We start from the raw sequence: 19,105 nt of genomic DNA on the forward strand, positions 1-19,105 counted from the left end.
CAGCAGGGATGCTGGAGCCACACCTGCCCTCAGGTGTACATGGCTGTACATGGCCTTCAGCTCTGTGTGAGCACCTCCAAGGCAGCAAATGGTCTTGAAACACTGAAATGAGTTAATCTGTAGCGTGTAGGTGTAAAATAACACACTGCTGCAGGCAAGGCTTCTTCACAGTGATACTGTGCATTTCAGGGTATGATAAAACACCCTGCATACTCACTTTGATGGAGGTGCGACAAATTACTCAAGATCAGCACAGAGCTGCAAAGTGCATAATGTGGGAAGGAAATAAACAGCCTGAGGAGAAAGAGAGAGCTTTATTTAAGGAATTGAAGAGAAGTCTGGAAGGATGACACCAGCAGTTGCCTGAGGAGCTTTATCTCTGAGAAAGTGCAATTCAGTCCTTCCTGGGATCATCAGGTTTGTGCTGAGAATGGTCCCTTCTTGCTCTCTATCCAACCTAGTGCAGCTCTGACCAGCTCCATACATCATGCCCACTCTTCTCTGATGAAGGGATCTGCCGAGAGCTGCCAAGTGCCAGCATAGGGATACTGGCAGATGCTGCTGCCCCAGCTCTCTGTGGGAGCTCATAAAACACCTCTTTCTCTGGTGTGAGCCACAACAATCCAAGAAAGGCTTCAAGGTGCAGCTGACCCTTTCCCCCTCCATTCTCTGATACAGGGAGAACGCAGTCCAGTAGGCCTTGTCACCCACAGCCATGACTGGTGATGCCCAAGCCAGCCTGAATGTTACAGGGACTGGTCAGTCAGCATTGTCTACTGGAGATCCATCAGTGACTGATCTGTTCCTCTTACTAGAATGAGCCCAGACACCACAATAAGCAAACATAACTTTGCCTGGTCCAGCAACTTCCCTCTGTAAACAAAAGCCATGACTGTCCTACAAACAGGTCAAAGAGAATCAGATTCCAAAAAGAATCAACCCTCATTGATTGATACCATGGTTTCACTGGCTGCATCAGAGCAGTTGCCTTCAACCAGCCTGAATACTTCAGTGCCACGAGCACCCAGTGTCACTGACAAACACTGATCATGCAATGAGTAGTAACAGAGTTGCTCTGTTGATGCTGGACCAGCTTTTACAGTTTCCTTTTGTACTGGCAAGGTAACGGCCAAGCAGGTTGCTTCACTGGTGCTCAGTTCTTCCACCGGATTTGCTGAAAGAGAGAATAAAGTATGACTAACATCAGACTGATCACAGTTCACTTCAGGCTGAATTAGCAAGGCCCAGACCATGAAAAGGGCAACCATGGCAATAAGCTGCTACTTCTATCAGCGTCACCCTTCGTTCTTGGACTGAATGCAACCCCAAACATAACATTAACTTCCCAGCAGAGAGAAAAGGATGTAGTAGTCATGTCCTTACTGCACTCCCAGCCTACGGCTGCCTTCGATAAGATCCTAAAAAAAGTAGGTGCTTCTTACCATGTTATTGAGTAGGCTGTTTATCTTCTCTTCTTCTGCAGAGCCCCGCTCCACCTTGCATTTATATGCCATCAGCTGGATGCGATCCTTTAGATCCCTGTACGTCTAGACAAACAACAAAACCAGCATCCAGTGAGGAAGACACTTCATCACAGTTAGATGGTGCCCTGTAGATGAGTAGGTGTCAACCTCTCAACCTCCCTTCAAGTTCCAATCAATAGCTTAGGTCTGCAGAGTCCATTTGCACAAGCAGACAGGCCTGGGCACAGCACAAACTCTAGCAGTCATGCTCCTGGCTCACTTAGCTTTCACTAAGAACAATATGCTGTTCCCAAGCCACAGGAATAAGAAAACTCCTCAAGGTGCATGACAGAAGAGTGACATGGGAAAGTTAGGGAGAAAAAACAGGCTTTTGTCTCCTTTCTTCATACACACAGCAAAGACTTACATCAATCACAACATCATGGCACTTGTATTTGGTGGCAAGGTTCAACCGTGTTTCCACATCCTCTACTAAGCGCACATATTCTTGCAACACCTGCAAGGGAAAGAAGACAGTCAGTTCCCTTTTGCAGGTACTTCCTGCCTCATTCTTTCACACCAATCACAAAATCTTTCTAGGGCACTGCTTACACAGACTTGATCCTTTCCATCCTAAGGCAAGGAGCAGCCAGGTCAAGTCTGCTAAGAACCCTCAAAAAGTATTTCTCTCCTCAGGAAGTCCCAAATCCTGCACTATCTCATCCCTATGGATCAGGTTAGCCATCCCCATAGATGAAACACAAGGAAAGTTAACGTAGCAAAAGCAGCTGGTAATACACTGTGGAGAGTAATTACTCTGGAGTAATGTTCCAAACCTCAGTGAGGAGCAGGAGGAGACACAGGCAGTTGCTCCTTGCTCACCTGGACAGGTGCATTGTTCCTCTGCAAGATCTCTACCACCCGGTGGAAGCCAATAGGTGCCTTCTTCTTGGTGTAGCCCAGCCAGTTCTGAAATGAGAGCCAAACCCTGTGTTAATCCTGAAGAGCAACCCTTCCAGCCATTGTCAGAGGAGGCTGGAGTCAAAGGACATGGCTGCCACAGATTGAATCTGAAAGCAAGAAATGTTTTTCTCCAGAGGAGAGAGAGGAAACATTTCTCTTCATGCCAGCCACCACATGTACCACTGGCAGAGCCCTTTATTCGGCAGCTAAGCTAAGGCTGGCTGCAAACCATCTGGTAATAGGGCATGAGAGCAGCCCCCTTCTCTGGCCCAGAAGTTGCAGCCAATTCAGGCCCAGCAGAGCTCTGGGAAAGGAGGAGCATGTAACACCCTGCACCAGAGATGCTAGGCCCTATATAATAAATAAACAAGTCTGACTGGTAACCCAGAACAAGCCAGCTATCAGTGCTAAATAACATTACTTGGAACTGAGTCCCCAGTTAAGGCTTTCCCCAGCTCACCTTGGTGGTTAAGAGTGCATCCACATCCTCCCAGGCTCGTAGCTTTGCACGGGCAGCCAGGGCAGTCAGCACATATTGCTTATCAGGAATCTGCAAGGCAGAGAGCTGCACTCAGAGCACTAACACAGCTTAGCAGGACTGTGCGGCATGGAGGAGAATGGTATCTGCCTCTATCTTGTCAAAACTCATAACAGCCAGGCAAAAAGTTGAGACAATGCCTGAGGTCATGGCCACAAAGCAGGAGGTGGGGATTTACAGGTGATGTTGCAGCTAGTTGGCCCCTATTCAGTGTATGGTTCTGAGCTTTGAAATGGCCCTAGTCAAGAAGAATGCAGTGTTCCCTACATTGCCCCAGTGCAGACACCCTCAAGTTCCAAGCCAGTCCCCTTGCTAAACACAATTTGGCTGACTACATTTTCAGCTGGTGCTGCCACACTAGCCAGAAACGCACATACCTTAAATGTCTTCTTCAGATTGGATGGGCTGCTGAACGTTCCCTAGAGAGAGCAAACAGTCATTGTAAACCAAGCAGAAGACACCAAGGAAGAGGTTAAGACACTTTCATATTGTACCTGCTTTGCACATGAAGAATGTCCCTGCTATTGAAGTCTTTAAGCTTTTTGCTCATGACAGTGACAAAGGAGCAAAGAACTGACAGAAAAGAGCAGTTAACCCAACCAAATAGCTCCCTGAAGCTGGTACACTTTCAGCACTTCAGAGACCAATAGCCTTATATGACTGTGGGCTAATTCTGTCTGCTTGGAAGCTGCACCACAAGACAGTGATTTCTTTCAGGAAGCAACTCCCTGATGTGCAACTCCAGGTTGAATGTCCTGTCTTAAGGAAGAATAGAAATCTCCAAACTGGCCCTGAAAGCCCAAGAGGTGATAAATTCCTCTCAGTCTCTCTTAAAGATGAAATATGACCTCCCTCTCATTCTTTCCTTCATATGCCCAGCTCAACCATTCCACATATTGAAGGCTACAGGGGTGAGACATAGCCCTTGTATTCTAATTTATTCTCACCTCAGCCTCTGTGTAGTGGTAAAAACAGGAATAGAAGAGAGTGGTCACTAGTGGCATGTTGAGAATTGAGGCCTTGCGAGGGTATTTCCGAAATATCTCTGACTGCCCAGCCATCTCCAAGTGTCGATCATTGGTCTGAGGAAACAAAAAGAGTCAGGGCAGCCATCTGACCCAGTATAGAGTATAGACCTGATAAGTGTTGTGAAAGCACAGCACCAGCACAGCCTCCATGTGCCCTCAAGTCTGAGGTTTGGTACTTCCCACATGGGCCTGGGACAGCAGCATGGTTAGCAATTAAACTACACTAGCCAGATAGGCTGTTTGGATCCAGCATGGTATGAGTTAGGGACAGATAGGGTTCTCATAGTCACCTTCTGACCAGCAAAATAAAGGTTTCATACCTCAATGATTATCTGTCTCTCCAGCAGGGTATAATGGTCTTGGATGTGGGAGATATCCTCAGCTGAAAATGGCAGCCTGACCATCCATGCAGAAAGAAAACACTGTCAGCAGCTCTTAATCCAGTATGCTTCTCTGCCGAATGTTCCCTACACATGCAGGGATGTGGGGAACACCTCCTGCTCTTCCCAATCTTAGTGTCTCAAGCTCCTGCCCCACCAACTCTGTATTTGCTGCCTTCTCTGACTAGACAGGCTCTAGATAAAGAAAAACTATGTGGCATCCCTCATAGAACAACCTAAAGCTGACGCTATCTATTTCCTTAAGTGCTCAAGCACCCAAACATTTACTCTTCACACCCTTCAGAATATCTCTGAATGCATTTCTAGCCCCAGGTAAGCAGCAAAAGATGCTAAACTAGTGATCACCACTAATTGTTCCTCTCTGGTCTACATTATGTCCACAATACTGCACTGCCACTGAGGTAAAACTAGCATCAGTTCTGAAACTACATAAGAGCAGTGCTAGGACAAGGGTCTAATTGTCTTTATTACCAGCTTTTATGAGGCACTCCCATCTAGTCCATTCTCTTGCATCTTTTCTTACCCAATGCAGCCTTTCAGAAATTCCCTCTTCTTTTCTACATCCTGGATGTTCAGATGCTCCCGGTACTGTGAGAGCTGGAGAGAGACAGAAAAAAAACAGTCTGTTCTTATGGATTTAGGACATCCAGGACCTCAGGGGGCAAAGCACTCATCTAAACAACCAGATACTTCGCAGCCAGCCACTCCCTGCCCTTCCCATGCTCTGCACTCCTTTGCCAAGGAGAGGGAGCTTCAGCTCCATGGAATACTCACAGCAACTTCCTCGGTCCTGTCTAGGAACCTGAAAAACAGAAGCAGCAGCATTAACTTGGAGGCAGGTTCCTAGCAGGGTGCTCAGCCCTGCCACATGGCTGGGCAAGCCCTCACCTGAGCAGATCCAGAAGCAGCTTCTGCTCACCCGTTTCTTTGAGGAAATGGATGAGATGACACAAAGCCACCTGCCGCACCTCCAGTTCTCGAAACAAGACCTCTGCAGGAAAGAGAGATACACATATGGGGGTAAAGCAAGTTAACATGACCAAGACTGTTGAGGCTAAGTGTAGTGCATGGAACTGCAAGTCTTTTGTATGCTTCAGCAGTATTAACCCAACTGTAGCCTGGAGAGCACAGGAGAAAGCTGTTCACTAGGCTGCAAAGTGGATTCACAGTGGAGTGCTACCTCTACAGATTCATTTTCATTTACCCAATCATCACCACCACTGACCAGTGCTTGAAGTTCTTCTTTGGGACTCTTCACTTGCATCACCAACCCCCACATCTCACCCACCACAAAAATATTTCACGCTCAGCAAAGCAGTGATACTTCAGCTGCTGGCTCTGTGCACCCAGTAGAAGAACTGGCCCCTTCATTCTTAACTGAAACACATGACAGAAACTGTGGCCCCAGCCACACTTACCTCTCCTTAGGGTCCGTTTCAGGAATATCAGGACCTGTGAGCATAGAGAAGAAGCTTTCAGCTGAACATAACAATCTTCACCATAATTAAGACAGACAAAAAACTGCCAACCTGGGCCAAGATGTGGGGAAGCTTATGCAAAGGGTCTCTGAAGGCACAGCTTCTACAACACTCAGGTGAATTCTGCTACCCATAGACACTGGACAAGCAGTGAGTCAGGGCCACAGTTGCCAGTTTATCTGGAGCTTAGCTAAGTGACATTGAGGTTTACAAAGAAAAACCTTTCCCTGAAGGAGTTAAGGGCTTAGAAGACCTGGATCAGGGAAGCTCTGACACTGCAACTGCTGCCTGATGTTTTGGAAACCAGAAAAACTGGAGAGGCCCCTCAAGCCTTCTGTGCTGCAGTAAGCAGATTAAACCTTGGCCTTCAAGAAATCACTGCAAAAAAGTTTCTGGCTGACTCGGTTGTTAGTGCTCAACATAAACTCTGTAGACTGTCAGGAAAGCCAGCAGCAATACAGAACTTTTCAGCCATAGGCTTTGACAATTTTCAGTAAGTTCTTGTTTTGAATTAAAGAAAAACCACAGCCTAGCAAGATTATGTTGCCCAGTGACTGTATTCACACAAGCACCCTCTGTGGGACCATCCAGGAAGTTTCAGCTCTACATGGACACAGTAGGACTCACAGCTGTAATGACATTTCCATCATGTCTGGCCACAGCTTCATCCAAGAGCACCAGCTTGTCTTGCAGGGAGCGAAACCTCTCTAGAGAACAGACCTGGAGATAAAAAGAGATTTAAGTAGCTATACAGGACACCAGCAAATCTGCAGACTGAACCAAGTCCAAAGGTGTTACCTATTCTTCCCATATGAGCCCTTCAGCAACACAAATAACTGCTCCACCAACCACCAAAGAAGTATTCCTTTGGCTGGAACCACGTGCTGCATGATCCCTGGCAATTTGTCAGCTGGGCACATACAGATAGCCCTTATTACTGCCTGGATTAAAACAGCAGACGTGCATTCAGCACAAGCACACTTGCAACAAGCAAAACTTCTCTGCATGCTATAAGCCACCAACTCTGACAGGAGGAAAACTCTGAAGCAATGTTTCCATGAAAGAAAGCAGAAAAATAGAGTTGCACAACTCTTCCTTCTTACTTCATAACTGTAGCCTCTGTCAGCCTTTTGTCCATCTGTCCCCCTTTGAGGAGACACATGCAAAGCAAAACCACATTAAGAACAAGTAGATTCAAAAGCACTTTAAGGACGATCCCCTGCACACAGTTCTTGTGGGCTTACTGCAAACTGAGGCAGTCGAGACCAACAATCCAGCTCCACTGTAATCAATATTGCTTCTGTCTTCTTCCATCCTTTTACCAATGAGGAAGGGAACTAAGGCCTCATTATCTCAAACCTCTTCCAAAAAACCCAGCACCAGGGAATAGAAAGGGTATAGGGAGGCACAGCAGTGCAGTGAAAGTGCAGACACTTTCTGTCTATCTGAAGGGATGACTCAAGCAACAACCCAACAAAACCCTGCAGCTCTCCTGAAGTGCCACTTGGCAAAGCAACAGACAAGCACAGCACACCGTTCCGGTCAGATGCTGCAAACAACACAGATTCTGCTCCTGCTCCTGGCATAGTCAGAAGCACAGGAGAGTGTAAAGCAGTTTGTGAGCAGTCACCAGCAAGCAGACAGAAGAGGGATGCCCTTACCTTGCCCCTCTGCATTCGCCGGACTGTATCTCTGGGGCTCCAGTCATTGCTGTAATCCTGCCACAAGAGAAACAGAGCTTAGGAGACAAGCCTTTAGACAAGCCAATTTCCATTTGTGCTGGATTAGTGACGGCCCAGCCGTAACTTCTCAGTCATTCAGATGCTCCAGGATGGTTAGCAGTACATGTCCTCAGTCTTCTGGTATAGATGCTGGGCATTCAGAGTCTATATGCTGGCTGGGGAGAAAGGTAGAGGCTCAGAGGTTAACAGAAAGTCTTTTTATTGCTTTGGTAAAAGGACCATCACCACATCCTTTACAAGAAGTGCTATTCAACATGTTGTCTTCCTTGCACATAAAAGCTCCAATGTTGCTTACAGAAGGACAAACAAAATACATACAAAAGTAAGAAATCCAGAACTGAGGCTAAAGGAATCACTTCCTTACTACAGTTCAGACTTCTAGGGGGCCTTCCACAACAGTGTGGAGAACCCAGCAGCTTCAGGCAAGTGCATGGAGATTTGCACAGGACTAATACAGTGCAAGAAGACTAAAACCTGCAGTTAGACTGTCTTCAGGTAATACACCACAGGTGCTGCAGTGACCAAAACTCCTCCCCCTGAGCTTGCAGACACTACAATCTGGAAGCATCATATAACAGGTGGTATGAGCCCCTCCTCAGAACTCAAGACTCCAAGAATGCATCTATGATTTTGTGAGCCAGTGACTGTAACGCAGTCTTCTGCCCCAAAAGAGACAAAGAAAGGGAGCAACCAGAACAAGCTCAGGGGACAACAAATGAGAATTAATCAAAAGCTTATTGAAACACCAGATAGAAAGGGGGTTGGGGGCAAAGGTGCAGTCCCTTCCCATATTAGGGGACCACTGCACACGAGTCTGAGATGTTCCAAGCATAAACAGCTCAGAACAGCTATGGAAACACCCATAGAGAACTTTCAAGTTGCACCAGTGAAATTCAATCCTTCTTGGGGTCTGTGTTAATCTGTGTGGCCAGCTGTGCTACTAGCATGCATGCCTGTATCTGTTGGGAACACATGCTCAGCTTTGGTACTGGTTGAACCTGGGGACATGGAATTACAACTTCACATCTACTAGGTTGGCACAGGAAGAATTCACCTGGCCCCCAAACCCCCTAGATTCTGTAACACATAAAACTGCCTCTCTGGAAGAAGAACATTCCTGACAATCGTACCTCACCTCTCTGCTCCCTAATCAGGGTGAGGCATTACAGTGATTCATGAATTAGGATTACAAACCTTTACATTTCATTTCAAAAGCCTAAGTGATGCCAATTCATCAGATCGAGAATTAAAGAGGTAATCATTTTCACAGAGATTGCTGAGCAAGAAGGAAAAACTAATATCCCCCAACAAAATTCCTTATTTCTGGGAAGAAACAGAAAACACTTAAATTACTATGAAGCTGACTCCACATTTCGCAGCTCCTTTTTCTAATCCCTGCATTATTCTCTGGTGTCTGAAACAGCAATCAATTGCTTTTTATGAAACCCTTAGAGTACTGTCATATGAGCTGCTCACCTTGTATTCAGCTTTTGGTCTGCGCAGTTCTGGGGCATAGTTTTTAACTCCTGTGTCTGAGAAGGCTGGGAAAAAAAACAAAGGACAAAACCAAGTAACACATCAAAATCCTGACTAATACCCACTTCAAAACTGCCCTTTTCTTGTTTTCTGTGGTCGAAGATGCAAGGTCGAGCATCAAATGGCAGTGTAAAGTTGCTCTTAACCCGAAGGTCATCGCTACATAATCAGACTCCCTCAAATCATCATGGTGACACTTCTGGTTTGCTGGACAACTTTCAGACAACAGATTTCTGCAGTGCTATGAAAATGACACTGCCCTCCATTGGAGATACTTTGGTTTATGTAAACCTGCACTCTCCCAAAGAGAGATAGGGATTAGAAACTTACCATCTGAAAGGGATGGCAAACTTGGAAGTCTGTTTCGTCCTGCAATCAAAACAAAAGTCATGAAAGACTCTTTGCTGGCACATCTCTTGCAGAGGGAACGCAAGTTTAGGCTGCCACCTGGTGAGCTGCCGCTATGCCAGTGTAGCACGAGCCATTCTCATAAAGTGATTCACGCTACTGGCATAGCTGGGGTTCACCTACTTTGCAGTCTAAGTCTTTGAAATAGTCTGTGGCATCACAAACCATAATGCGTCCTAGCCCTATCTCTCTCCTCATTGCCACAGCTAGGAAAGGTTATAGAGCCTTAATTTGCTCATCTACCTGCAAAGCAGAGGCTCCAGCATGCAGTATTGCTTAGGCCAATGCAACACCACCACTAGGGCTGCAATTTTGATGCCTTTAGTTATCACATTATTATTATTAAACACGTTAGTAGAAAAACACCAAAAAGTGACAAAGTAAAAATTGGCTTGCTGTCCTTTGAAGTAACAGAGCTGAACTTTTACAAGCTGTTTAATTCCCTTCAGTGACCTGCTGCACAATCCCCAGCCAGTAGCTACACTACCACTGCTGCTACCTGGTGTCTTTTGAAACAACCAACAGCAGCCAGTTGAGCTCCAACTAAAGGACAATCAAGCCATTTTCTCTACAGTGCTGAGGGTCAAATGAGGCCTACATGGATCAAGCAAGTCCTTTTGTAGCCTGTTCTTTTCCATTATGAAAACAGATTGCAGTCATCATCCATGCTCTACCTTCCTATTCTTGTTAAGCTTGGTTCTACAGAAGCCAAAATCTTCAAAGCCATGTCCCTTAATGAAAGAGCTGGGTACCTCTGCACAAGACAGGCAAGTCACCAACTTCTGAGCAATAACACTACCATAGAGAAAAAGAATTCAAGCTTCCCTGTTTTATAACACACTGAAATGATTTACACAAGGTAATGCAATTTCTCCTTGAAACCCCTGAGGGAAAAGCCACACGTGGCACCTCACCTTTGAACAAGCTGCTCAGGGAATATGAAGAAACCTGCTTGGGAAGAGCAGCATAGGAGGAAGAACCCTTCTGTAGGCTGGTGTCTCGACCCTCCAGGGAGCTGCTGCTGCTGCTGGACGCTGTCTCTTTGATTGACCAGGAGATGCCTATGCACACACAAAGGTAATTTAGAACCTAAAGGTAATTTAGAGAATGAGAAAACCACTCTGTAAATAAAGATCTAGTGCCAGGGCAGGAATATTACCAAGAGTGCCCTGGTCAGCTCTGCACCAGCACATCAGCAAAGCTAGACCCCCAGCAAAGAATTTCAATCCCATCTCATACTACTTATTAAACAGTTGCCTACTGCCCTCCACAAATGGAGGTCCCAAAGCCAGTGAAGTAACTGGGCATGGCTTGTGAACTCACACCCATCATCCCTAGAAACACACTTACGGTGTTCTTTCAGACTTTAACCACAGCTTATCAACACTGAAACATGGAATGTCTCCTTAAAGCGCTGCAGGGACAAAGCAGGGTAAACTTTAAATGGTGACAGACAACAGTGTGAAAGAGAATTCTGCAGGTCAGTAGAGCCTGGTGTGTATGAGGCCATAACATCCAAAATATCTGCTCTGTGCTCAGATATATGCTGGGGAACCAAAACGAACTCCATCCACTCATCTGTGCTCCATCTTTATACTCTTTGGGCCTCAGCAGACCCACGTGGGGACCCCAGGATCATAGAGCTCGGCCTCGGAGGGCTGACAGGGCAAGGTGATGTGGGACAGCCTCATTATGTGATGGGAGAAGCCAGTCCCAGGGCCAGTCTGCAACACCCCGCACTTACTTCCCACGGGCTCCCCGCTCCAGCTGACCTTCTCCAGGTCATCATCGTCATCATCAACGATGTCCCGAAGGCTGTTCACTGCCCGCTTAGACTCCTTCAGCTGCGGGAGGGAGACAGTTTGCACACACACCACAGTGCGGGGTGGGGTGAGGCGGGTCGGGGGCTGGGCTCCTACCTGGGACAGCTCGTCATCCTCATCGTCGAAGGTGAAGGCCCTGAACTTAGAGCTGTGCCAGTACTCCTCCTCGTCCGCCCGCGCTCTGCTCATCTGCAACGGCACCACAAGGCACCATGAGGCACCACGAGGCCTCAGCCCCGTCCCATCCCACCCCGCCAGGCTCAGCCCCGCACCGCCGCTCACCTCCCCGCCGCAGGCAGCAGCTGGCACCGGACACAGGGCGGCCCGCCCGCCGCCTCCCACCCGGCCTGTACGCAGTCGGACCGCGAGCCCCGCTGCGCAGCGCTCGATAGTGCTGGGCCGGAGCTGCTGCTGGGGGCCGCGCTGTGACAGCGGGACTCGGGGCGGCCCAGGGAGGCCCGGTTGATCCGGGAGCCGCGGGTCAGGGGTGGAGCGTGCGGCGGAACGGAGATAGCAGGCCCGGGGCCGGGGGAGGCACCGGAAGGGACCTTGCCGGTGCCGGAAGCCGGGAGGTGGCGCGGGGCCGGCGGTTCTAGCAGTTTCCACGGGCGGTCGGAGCGGCGGCGGCGGGACCCATGGCCAAGTGGGGGGAGGGAGACCCGCGGTGGATCGTGGAGCAGCGGGCGGACGCCACCAACGTCAACAACTGGCACTGGTGAGCGGCAGCGCCCGGACGGCGCGGGGATGGGAGCGGCGGGGGGGGTCGGGGCCCGGCACGGGGCGTCACGGCGGCCGCTGTTCCCTTAGGACGGAGCGGGATGCGTCCAACTGGTCCACGGAGCGGCTGAAGGCGCTGCTGCTGCCCGTCAGGGTGGAGGGCGAGGAGGGCGCCTGCGAGGTGACCGAGGTGAGCAAGCTGGACGGGGAGGCCTCCATCAACAACCGCAAGGGAAAGCTCATCTTCTTCTACGAGTGGGCCATCAAACTGGCCTGGACGGGTGAGTGGTGGCGGCCGGTCCAAGTGCGAGATGACTGATGCTTACAAAGTGCTGCGATACCATACGGGGCTGCGTGTGGAGCAGCTGGAGTAGGAAGCGTTAATCTGAACAAAACCATTGTCGTTGTAGGCACCTCGACCACAGGAGTGAAGTACAAAGGTTACGTGGAGATTCCTAATCTCTCGGATGAGAATGACATTGATGAAGTGGAGGTAAGCCCAGCTGCAGGCCGGTGCTTCTGGGTGCCCCTCTGGTTTAGGAGGAATCCACAGAACATGAGTATCCCTCTTCTGTAGAAACTTTGAACGTTAAAGATACAACATAACTTTAGCAGTCTGTCTGTTGAATTTCAGTTTTCTAGTTGTATGGAATCCATCAGATATGAAAGTTTTTAGGTAGATGTGTATGTAAATATAGGCTGACAGTAGGTGAAGCAAAAGATTTCAAAGATGTGCTGCCTATGTCTGAAGGCATAGCTAAAGTCCCTCTGTGGTGTTGTATCAAGCATTGAAAGGGTTGTATAGGTATTGGTTTGTTAACAAGCATCTATCCTTCTTGTTTAGATCCTTGTCAGCCTTGCTAAAGATGAGCCTGACACTGACTTGAAGACCCTGATGAAGGAAGAAGGTGCAAAAAAAATCAGAGAAGCAATAAAAACTTACATTAGCACTCTTAAAACAGGTATGTAAGAAGAAAAGGCCTTATGAGACCTGGGTGGGTTAGTGTTGAATGTGAAGGGAGGAGGGAGTACCAGTTCCTCGTGCCATCTATTCAAGAAGGTGTCTGTGCAACAAGACACCTCTGTGTCTCTTGGAAATGGTTAGTAGTTGGCAAGAACTGGTGTTATCTCTGGGCACTGTAGCACAACCCAGAAATACTGCCTTCAGTGGTGATCCAATCATTAACAGTGTTTCATGGCTGTCCTTTGCGTAGTGAAGCTCAGTGATAGAGGGAAACAAAGCCAGTAAGATGTTTTTATTACCACACCAGTGCAGAACATCACGTACTACACATGGTACAATCTGAGCTTCATCTTGCTCTCTCCCACCAAAGATGGCTTTTCTCTCTTGTTACGCTGCTAAAGGCATGTAGTGCTGTTTGGGTTTGAGAGCAACTGACAACCTGAAATAGCTCTGCAGATTTTGCTGTTGTCAGTGAGTGAACTGTCTCAGCATCTGGAACAAAACGTTTACTTAGAATATAAACTGATTCCAGCAGTGTGCCTTGGTTGAGTTCAGCTGTGCGCTGTTGTATGGGATGGAAATGTTAAAGTTACTTTTATATCTGTTTTACTGTATTATGCCATTTGTCGTTCAAGTTATGTTCAAACCACTGCTGGTTGCTCATCTTGGCTCATATTTTGGTTTCCTTGGGTGTTAAGTTTGTGTGCAAGTTGGAAGGTGCAGTCACCCAAAAGAAGATGAGAATGCTGTTTGAACAGGTTCACGTGATCTTGTGGGCTGGAATAAAGAGTAGTTGGTGGGAAATAAATATTGCAGCATGCAAGGTTATACAGTTTTTAATAAAGCTCTGATGTATGATGGAATTTTGCTAATGTGAACAGATGAAGAGGAAGGAGTGAGCCAACCGTTCTTTAATTGGTAAAGGCAGAAGTGAAAGAGCTAGATAAAAAGCAAACATAAAGACAAAAGAGGCTTGAAACTTCTAGTGGAGCTGCACAAGTACTGCTGGACAGGGCACTGGTAGGAACTCCCCTGGGCTCCAGGTTTTATTACTGCTATGTTGCTTAAGAAGATAAATTGAAAATGGAGTTGGAAGTAACTTGATTCTGTGCTACAGTGGTCTGAAAAAGGGACAGACAGCTTGGTCTGTAAAGGAATGGAAAAGTATGATTGATGTAGATCAAGATAAAAGTACTTGGAATCTGGTTGCTATTTGTATTGGAGAGTGAGAGGAAAAAAGCAATGTGAGTGCAAGGCAAACCTTGATGTGAAAGTGCCAAGAGTAAGATGGTGTATATTTGGGCTAGGCATAGAAAAGAAGCTCCTAACTCTTACTGTGGACAAGATTTGTTACAGCCTTTGGTAGGGAGTAGTGGGTGTGACATGAGACCTGTTTGCTTCTTCTTTATTTTGATTTCTTTTAGCTGGTTTCAAGATGTGGGTGATAGCAAAAGCGGGGCAGAAATCAGGAAGGCCTTTTCAGTTGTGTGTTTCAGAGAACAGATAAAAGGCTCGCTTGATCTTTTATTAGTTTCATGAGCACATTTCTGTCTTTCCAGAATTCACCCAGGGCATGATACTGCCCACAGTGAATGGTGAACATACGGACACAGCACCTCAGGTGGCACCTAAAGCGAAAGACAACAAGGTAAATAAAACTATACACGTGCATTTGGAACTCTGACAGAGAGCATGGCTTATTAGATACTGGGGCTTACAAGAGCAGCTTCTGCTCATAGGATATGTGCTTACTAAGTAGCAGTCTGTGGTGCAGGCCTTTTGCCGTTTGTGGCACATGATATTTCTTCATTCAAGCAGACTGATAAATCTGCTCTTTGTACTCAAAGTATTGCGTCTTTTCCCAAGGGCTTTGTTTTTTCTGTTGGATACGTGACTGCTTGTTGAGGTTTTGGAGCAAGAAATGGGTGTGTTCCAGTTTTGTTTGTTGTTTTGCTAGACGGCTGCTAGCAGCAGTACTGCCACAGCACAGTCCAAGTCCATAGGAGTCAAGATCCCTACGTGTAAGATCAGCTTGAAGGACACGTTCTTAACATCTCCTGAAGAGCTCTACCGGGTGTTCGTTACTCAAGAGGTAACTCCAGGCTCATTCTGAGAACTGTTGTTTGCTGCACATAGGGGGTTGTTCCTAAGAAGCTTTTAAAGGCATTCTCTTGGACACTCATAATCCATGTGAATGGAATAAGAAAGCTGGTCTGTAGAACAGTTGCTAGTGAGAGCTAGTGGTTCTTTTCCCTTGGTAAGCAAAATGCTGCCGTATCAGCTGTAGCCTTGCTTTTCTGGCCAGGGCAGTGTTTTTGTCTTTCCTTGGTGAAGAACTTATTCTTACCTCCTCCTCCAGAAGTTTTGTAGCTGGATGGAAGGTATTAGGCAACAATTCTGCAAGCAGATAATGTCAAGTAACCCAGGTCTCTTCCTGAATTCTTTTCAGATGGTCCAAGCTTTCACCCACGCAAACGCAGCCCTGGAGGCTGAAAAAGGAGGCAAGTTTCAGTTGCTGGATGGCAGTGTCACAGGAGAGTTTGTTGACCTAGTAAGTATTAACTAATGCAGCTGCAGCTTGCTTTGGGGCAGCCTTTTTGCTTTTGAAAAAGCAGTTTTTCAATAGTCCTTCAATTTGCTAGTCACAATTCCCTAAGCTGTGTCCCACTAGTTAATTGCTGTGGCTACTGAAGAGCTTCTTGTTGTATGAGTCTGTGTATGGGGACTTAGGTCTGGGGAAAAAAGCTGTCGTCTAGTCCTGCATCTGTCCTGCATCTGTGCTATCTTATTATTTATTGAGTATGGGAGAGGTGTTAATTGTAGTAACTGACCCTTTTCATCTTTATACCTCCTGTCATTTTATTCTTCTGGGCTGAGTTCCTTATCTGCTTCAGCCTGGCCTATTTTCCAGGAAGATGGGTGGAAAGAAAAGGCCATTTAAAATCAGTCTGTGGTGTTCTCAGGAGACTCTTTTAAGGACTTCAGATAAGCACAGTTACAGTTGTTTTCAATTAGATGGCAAAATTTGCAAAAATAAAGATTGATTCTCACTCTCTTTGTTTTTAAGGTCCCTGAGAAGCAACTTGTTATGAAATGGAGATTTAAGTCTTGGCCAGCTGGTAAGTTGTCCAAATAGGCCTGTGGTATTACAGCTCTAGCCTGTGTTTGAAGAATTCCAGCCCTGCTTGCCACTCTTCACTCTGGGGAGTCACCAGAGTGTCTTAGCCAGGCTCATACATTACACAGTCAAGTCACAGTCATGAGCTACCACCAATGCAGCAGGTAGGGATTAGGAATGAAGTAGCAGCTTCCGTTTGCTTGGCTGTGGCTGCAACTGCAGCTGCTTTGAACCCCATGGAAATGGAGCTCTCTCCAACCTCTCTTTGTAAGGAAGGCCTGCAGCTGTGGTAAATAAATCCTTCTTGGAAGGATCCTGAGAAGTCTTTGTAAATGGTGCTCTGTAAGAGAAGGAGCTCCTCAGGACATGAAGTGCTGTACTGCACCCTGCTGACAGGTTTGTTTTGTTTCCTTTAGGGCACTTTGCAACAATTACCTTGAATTTCACTGACAAAGGTGGTGAGACAGAGGTGTGCTTGGAAGGCAAGGGAATTCCTGCCAGTGAGGAGGAGAGAACAAAGCAAGGCTGGCAGCGCTACTACTTTGAGGGTATTAAACAGACATTTGGCTATGGTGCCCGCTTGTTTTAATAATGGTTGTTAAGAAGATGATGCCTGAAGATCTCTGCCACGTGGACTGATAAATTTCTCACCTCTCCCTTTCTAATCTTGGCCCTGCTGCTGGGTAGAGTGGGATGACAGGTGATGAGGAAAGCCATTGAGCAGCACCACTTTCAGTCCCTCGCTGCTTCATGCATGTCTCGTGCTGCAGGGGATTCTCTTACATGTACATACTTCTATTGCTAAATAAACCTAACTTAAAAAAAAAAAACACCGCGTACTTGTGTCCTCAGATGGGCTTAAGTTCAAAGGTTTAGTGGCCAGACTGAGGAAGGGATCTGTCTGGAAATACGCTGATCAACGAGGATTGTTGATCCCAATGTGATTTACTTCTCATTTCTGGATGCACAGAGGGCATGAGCTTGGTGCAGTTTTTAGTTTGAGCAGCTGCTTGTTTTCTTTCTGCTTTTGATCTGCTAATAAATGTTTCAAACCCTTGCCATTTTTGAAGGGATCTAAGATCCTGTTAAAGCCGTGCCTCTCCTCCCTTGCATATCCCTCTCTTTACTCAGTCCTTTCATGTACTTACAGCAGCCCGCACTATGGGAATGCCAATCATTTAGTCACCCAGTGTCCAAGAAAATCATCTGACCACTGCTGGGGAAACTCCCACCACCTACACGATGGTTTCAGCAAGGGTCAGCTACCTCCAAGAGCTTCAGGCCAAAACAAACTGTAGTCTCTCAGCGGGGGTGGGATTTGTTCCCCTAAAATAAACAAGGTGCAATTCTTCTGGCTGACCCCACTTCAGCTGTTGCTTCTGTGGGGGAGGAAGAGACAACTGCTCATCTGCTGGTGCAGTTTGTTCTCAGAGGTGTCTTCTGAAGCCCTTTAAGTGTCTTGCAGGGTGCAGGAGGCTGACATGGTATACATGTACTGACATTACTGCACAGCATGTATTTGATTTTAGACAATCCCAGGCTGAAACGTGGGCATTGTGAAACATCTGGGCTAGCATATATGCTCACAGAGAACATAAGAGCTCTGATAAGAGAAGAGCCAAATTATCTGAAAACAGAAGATAAGCTCATTCTAAGTTAACTTGAACCAACCCAGTACCTGAACTGCACTGTACCGGCAGTGCTTGGGCTGCTGACCACACTGTGGCAGCAGTGCTGCTGTCTGCACGGCCTCGCTGGCACAGCTGAGCAAGGGCAGCAGAAGGCAGGCTGAGCTAATCACCTGCTGCTGGAAAACTAGGAAGTGGGACAGGAAGGCAGCTGAAGTGGAATTTTAATTGCCTTCCTTTCATCACAAATTGAGTTTACATTGGGCATCCTGCTGCTACTCTAATAGGACACGCTTTGGCCTCAGCCAGCAGCCTCAGGCTCTGGGTTTTGCTCAAAGGCTGAGGGCTCATCTTCCAGCAGAACTGACAGCTGTGAGTTATGCCAGTGCTGCCCCAGCTGGCTCCATGCCCCTTGGGCTGGCAGCCCCCACAGGACTGGTAGGCAGGCTGGGGCTGCTCTTTGCAACAGTGCATGAAATTCAACCCCCCCTGAAGAAGGAGAGCTTGTGCTGAAACACCAGGCTCAGAGCTAGCACTTTGGCCAAGGGACAGAAGGTACCAGGATATACTCATTGCGCTGGGGCACAGGAGTGGCAATACCTTCCATTACTGCTGCTGAGCATCACTTTATGCTGGTGAAAGTCTGCTTGTTCTCAGCAAAGTATCCACCTGTTCATCTAAAGGTGACATCTGGTGCAGTCATACAGATGCTAATGAGGTGCCCTAGACCTTTGCTTTGCTTGGAAGCATTAGGAGATCCAAACACAGTATGCAGAACCTCAGCTATCTGGGGCAGGGAGAGAGGGGTAGGTAAGATGAGAAAGAAGAAGAAGAAGTAAAAAAAACAGCCAACGGCTATTAAACAAAACATCCACCACATCTGGCCTGAGAGGTCTCCTGGCCACCAGCTGCTGGCAGCAGAGAAAACACGTCAGGGAAGCAGCAACACACCTGCCTTTCTCTTTGCTCTTTCTTTCTTGTCAATGTCTGTTGGCTGCCACCAGAGGCTGGATGCTGCTTTTGGCAGATGTGTTACTAGCAAGAGCCAAGTGGACCAGGAAAGGCCTAGTAGAGCTCTAATGACCCCAGTACATTTCAGTCCTGAATAACTGATAAAAGCCTGAAATAATTTAAAGCACCACTGGTGCCATGAAGTCCTCACAGATCAAGATGAGAGTTGAAAATATTCTTGACTAAATTGGAAAGTGATTCAGGAGAAAACAAACAAACAGACACACATTTGACCTTGTTGAATTGCAAAGCTTTGCACTGGGACAGGAACAACCAGTAACGTGCAC

General features: G+C 47.2%; 2 protein-coding genes across 2 annotated transcripts; one reads left to right on the forward strand and one right to left on the reverse strand.

The window, feature by feature from the left end:
- Nucleotides 1–295: 295 nt before the first annotated feature.
- VIPAS39 (VPS33B interacting protein, apical-basolateral polarity regulator, spe-39 homolog) lies at nucleotides 296–11,945 on the reverse strand. Its single transcript, XM_015865194.3, has 20 exons — nucleotides 11,663–11,945; nucleotides 11,477–11,569; nucleotides 11,302–11,401; nucleotides 10,472–10,618; nucleotides 9,480–9,518; nucleotides 9,090–9,154; nucleotides 7,533–7,589; nucleotides 6,499–6,591; nucleotides 5,812–5,845; nucleotides 5,282–5,384; nucleotides 5,168–5,195; nucleotides 4,917–4,990; nucleotides 4,313–4,388; nucleotides 3,912–4,046; nucleotides 3,342–3,383; nucleotides 2,887–2,976; nucleotides 2,346–2,432; nucleotides 1,891–1,980; nucleotides 1,443–1,547; nucleotides 296–1,174 (listed from the first exon to the last, which is right to left on the reverse strand). Exons 2-20 carry the CDS (start codon nucleotides 11,567–11,569, stop codon nucleotides 1,154–1,156), a joined length of 1,479 nt encoding a protein of 492 aa, XP_015720680.1. The 5' UTR covers nucleotides 11,663–11,945; the 3' UTR covers nucleotides 296–1,153.
- A 9-nt stretch (nucleotides 11,946–11,954) lies between these two features.
- Nucleotides 11,955–17,009, forward strand: AHSA1 (activator of HSP90 ATPase activity 1). Its single transcript, XM_015865195.3, has 9 exons — nucleotides 11,955–12,095; nucleotides 12,188–12,378; nucleotides 12,508–12,590; nucleotides 12,942–13,059; nucleotides 14,621–14,709; nucleotides 15,019–15,153; nucleotides 15,511–15,612; nucleotides 16,129–16,180; nucleotides 16,596–17,009. Exons 1-9 carry the CDS (start codon nucleotides 12,016–12,018, stop codon nucleotides 16,766–16,768), a joined length of 1,023 nt encoding a protein of 340 aa, XP_015720681.2. The 5' UTR covers nucleotides 11,955–12,015; the 3' UTR covers nucleotides 16,769–17,009.
- The last annotated feature ends 2,096 nt before the right edge of the window (nucleotides 17,010–19,105 follow it).

Source organism: Coturnix japonica, chromosome 5, assembly GCF_054131305.1.
Source record: "Coturnix japonica strain WE chromosome 5, WE-NBRP24, whole genome shotgun sequence".
Taxonomy (NCBI): Eukaryota; Metazoa; Chordata; class Aves; order Galliformes; family Phasianidae; genus Coturnix; species Coturnix japonica.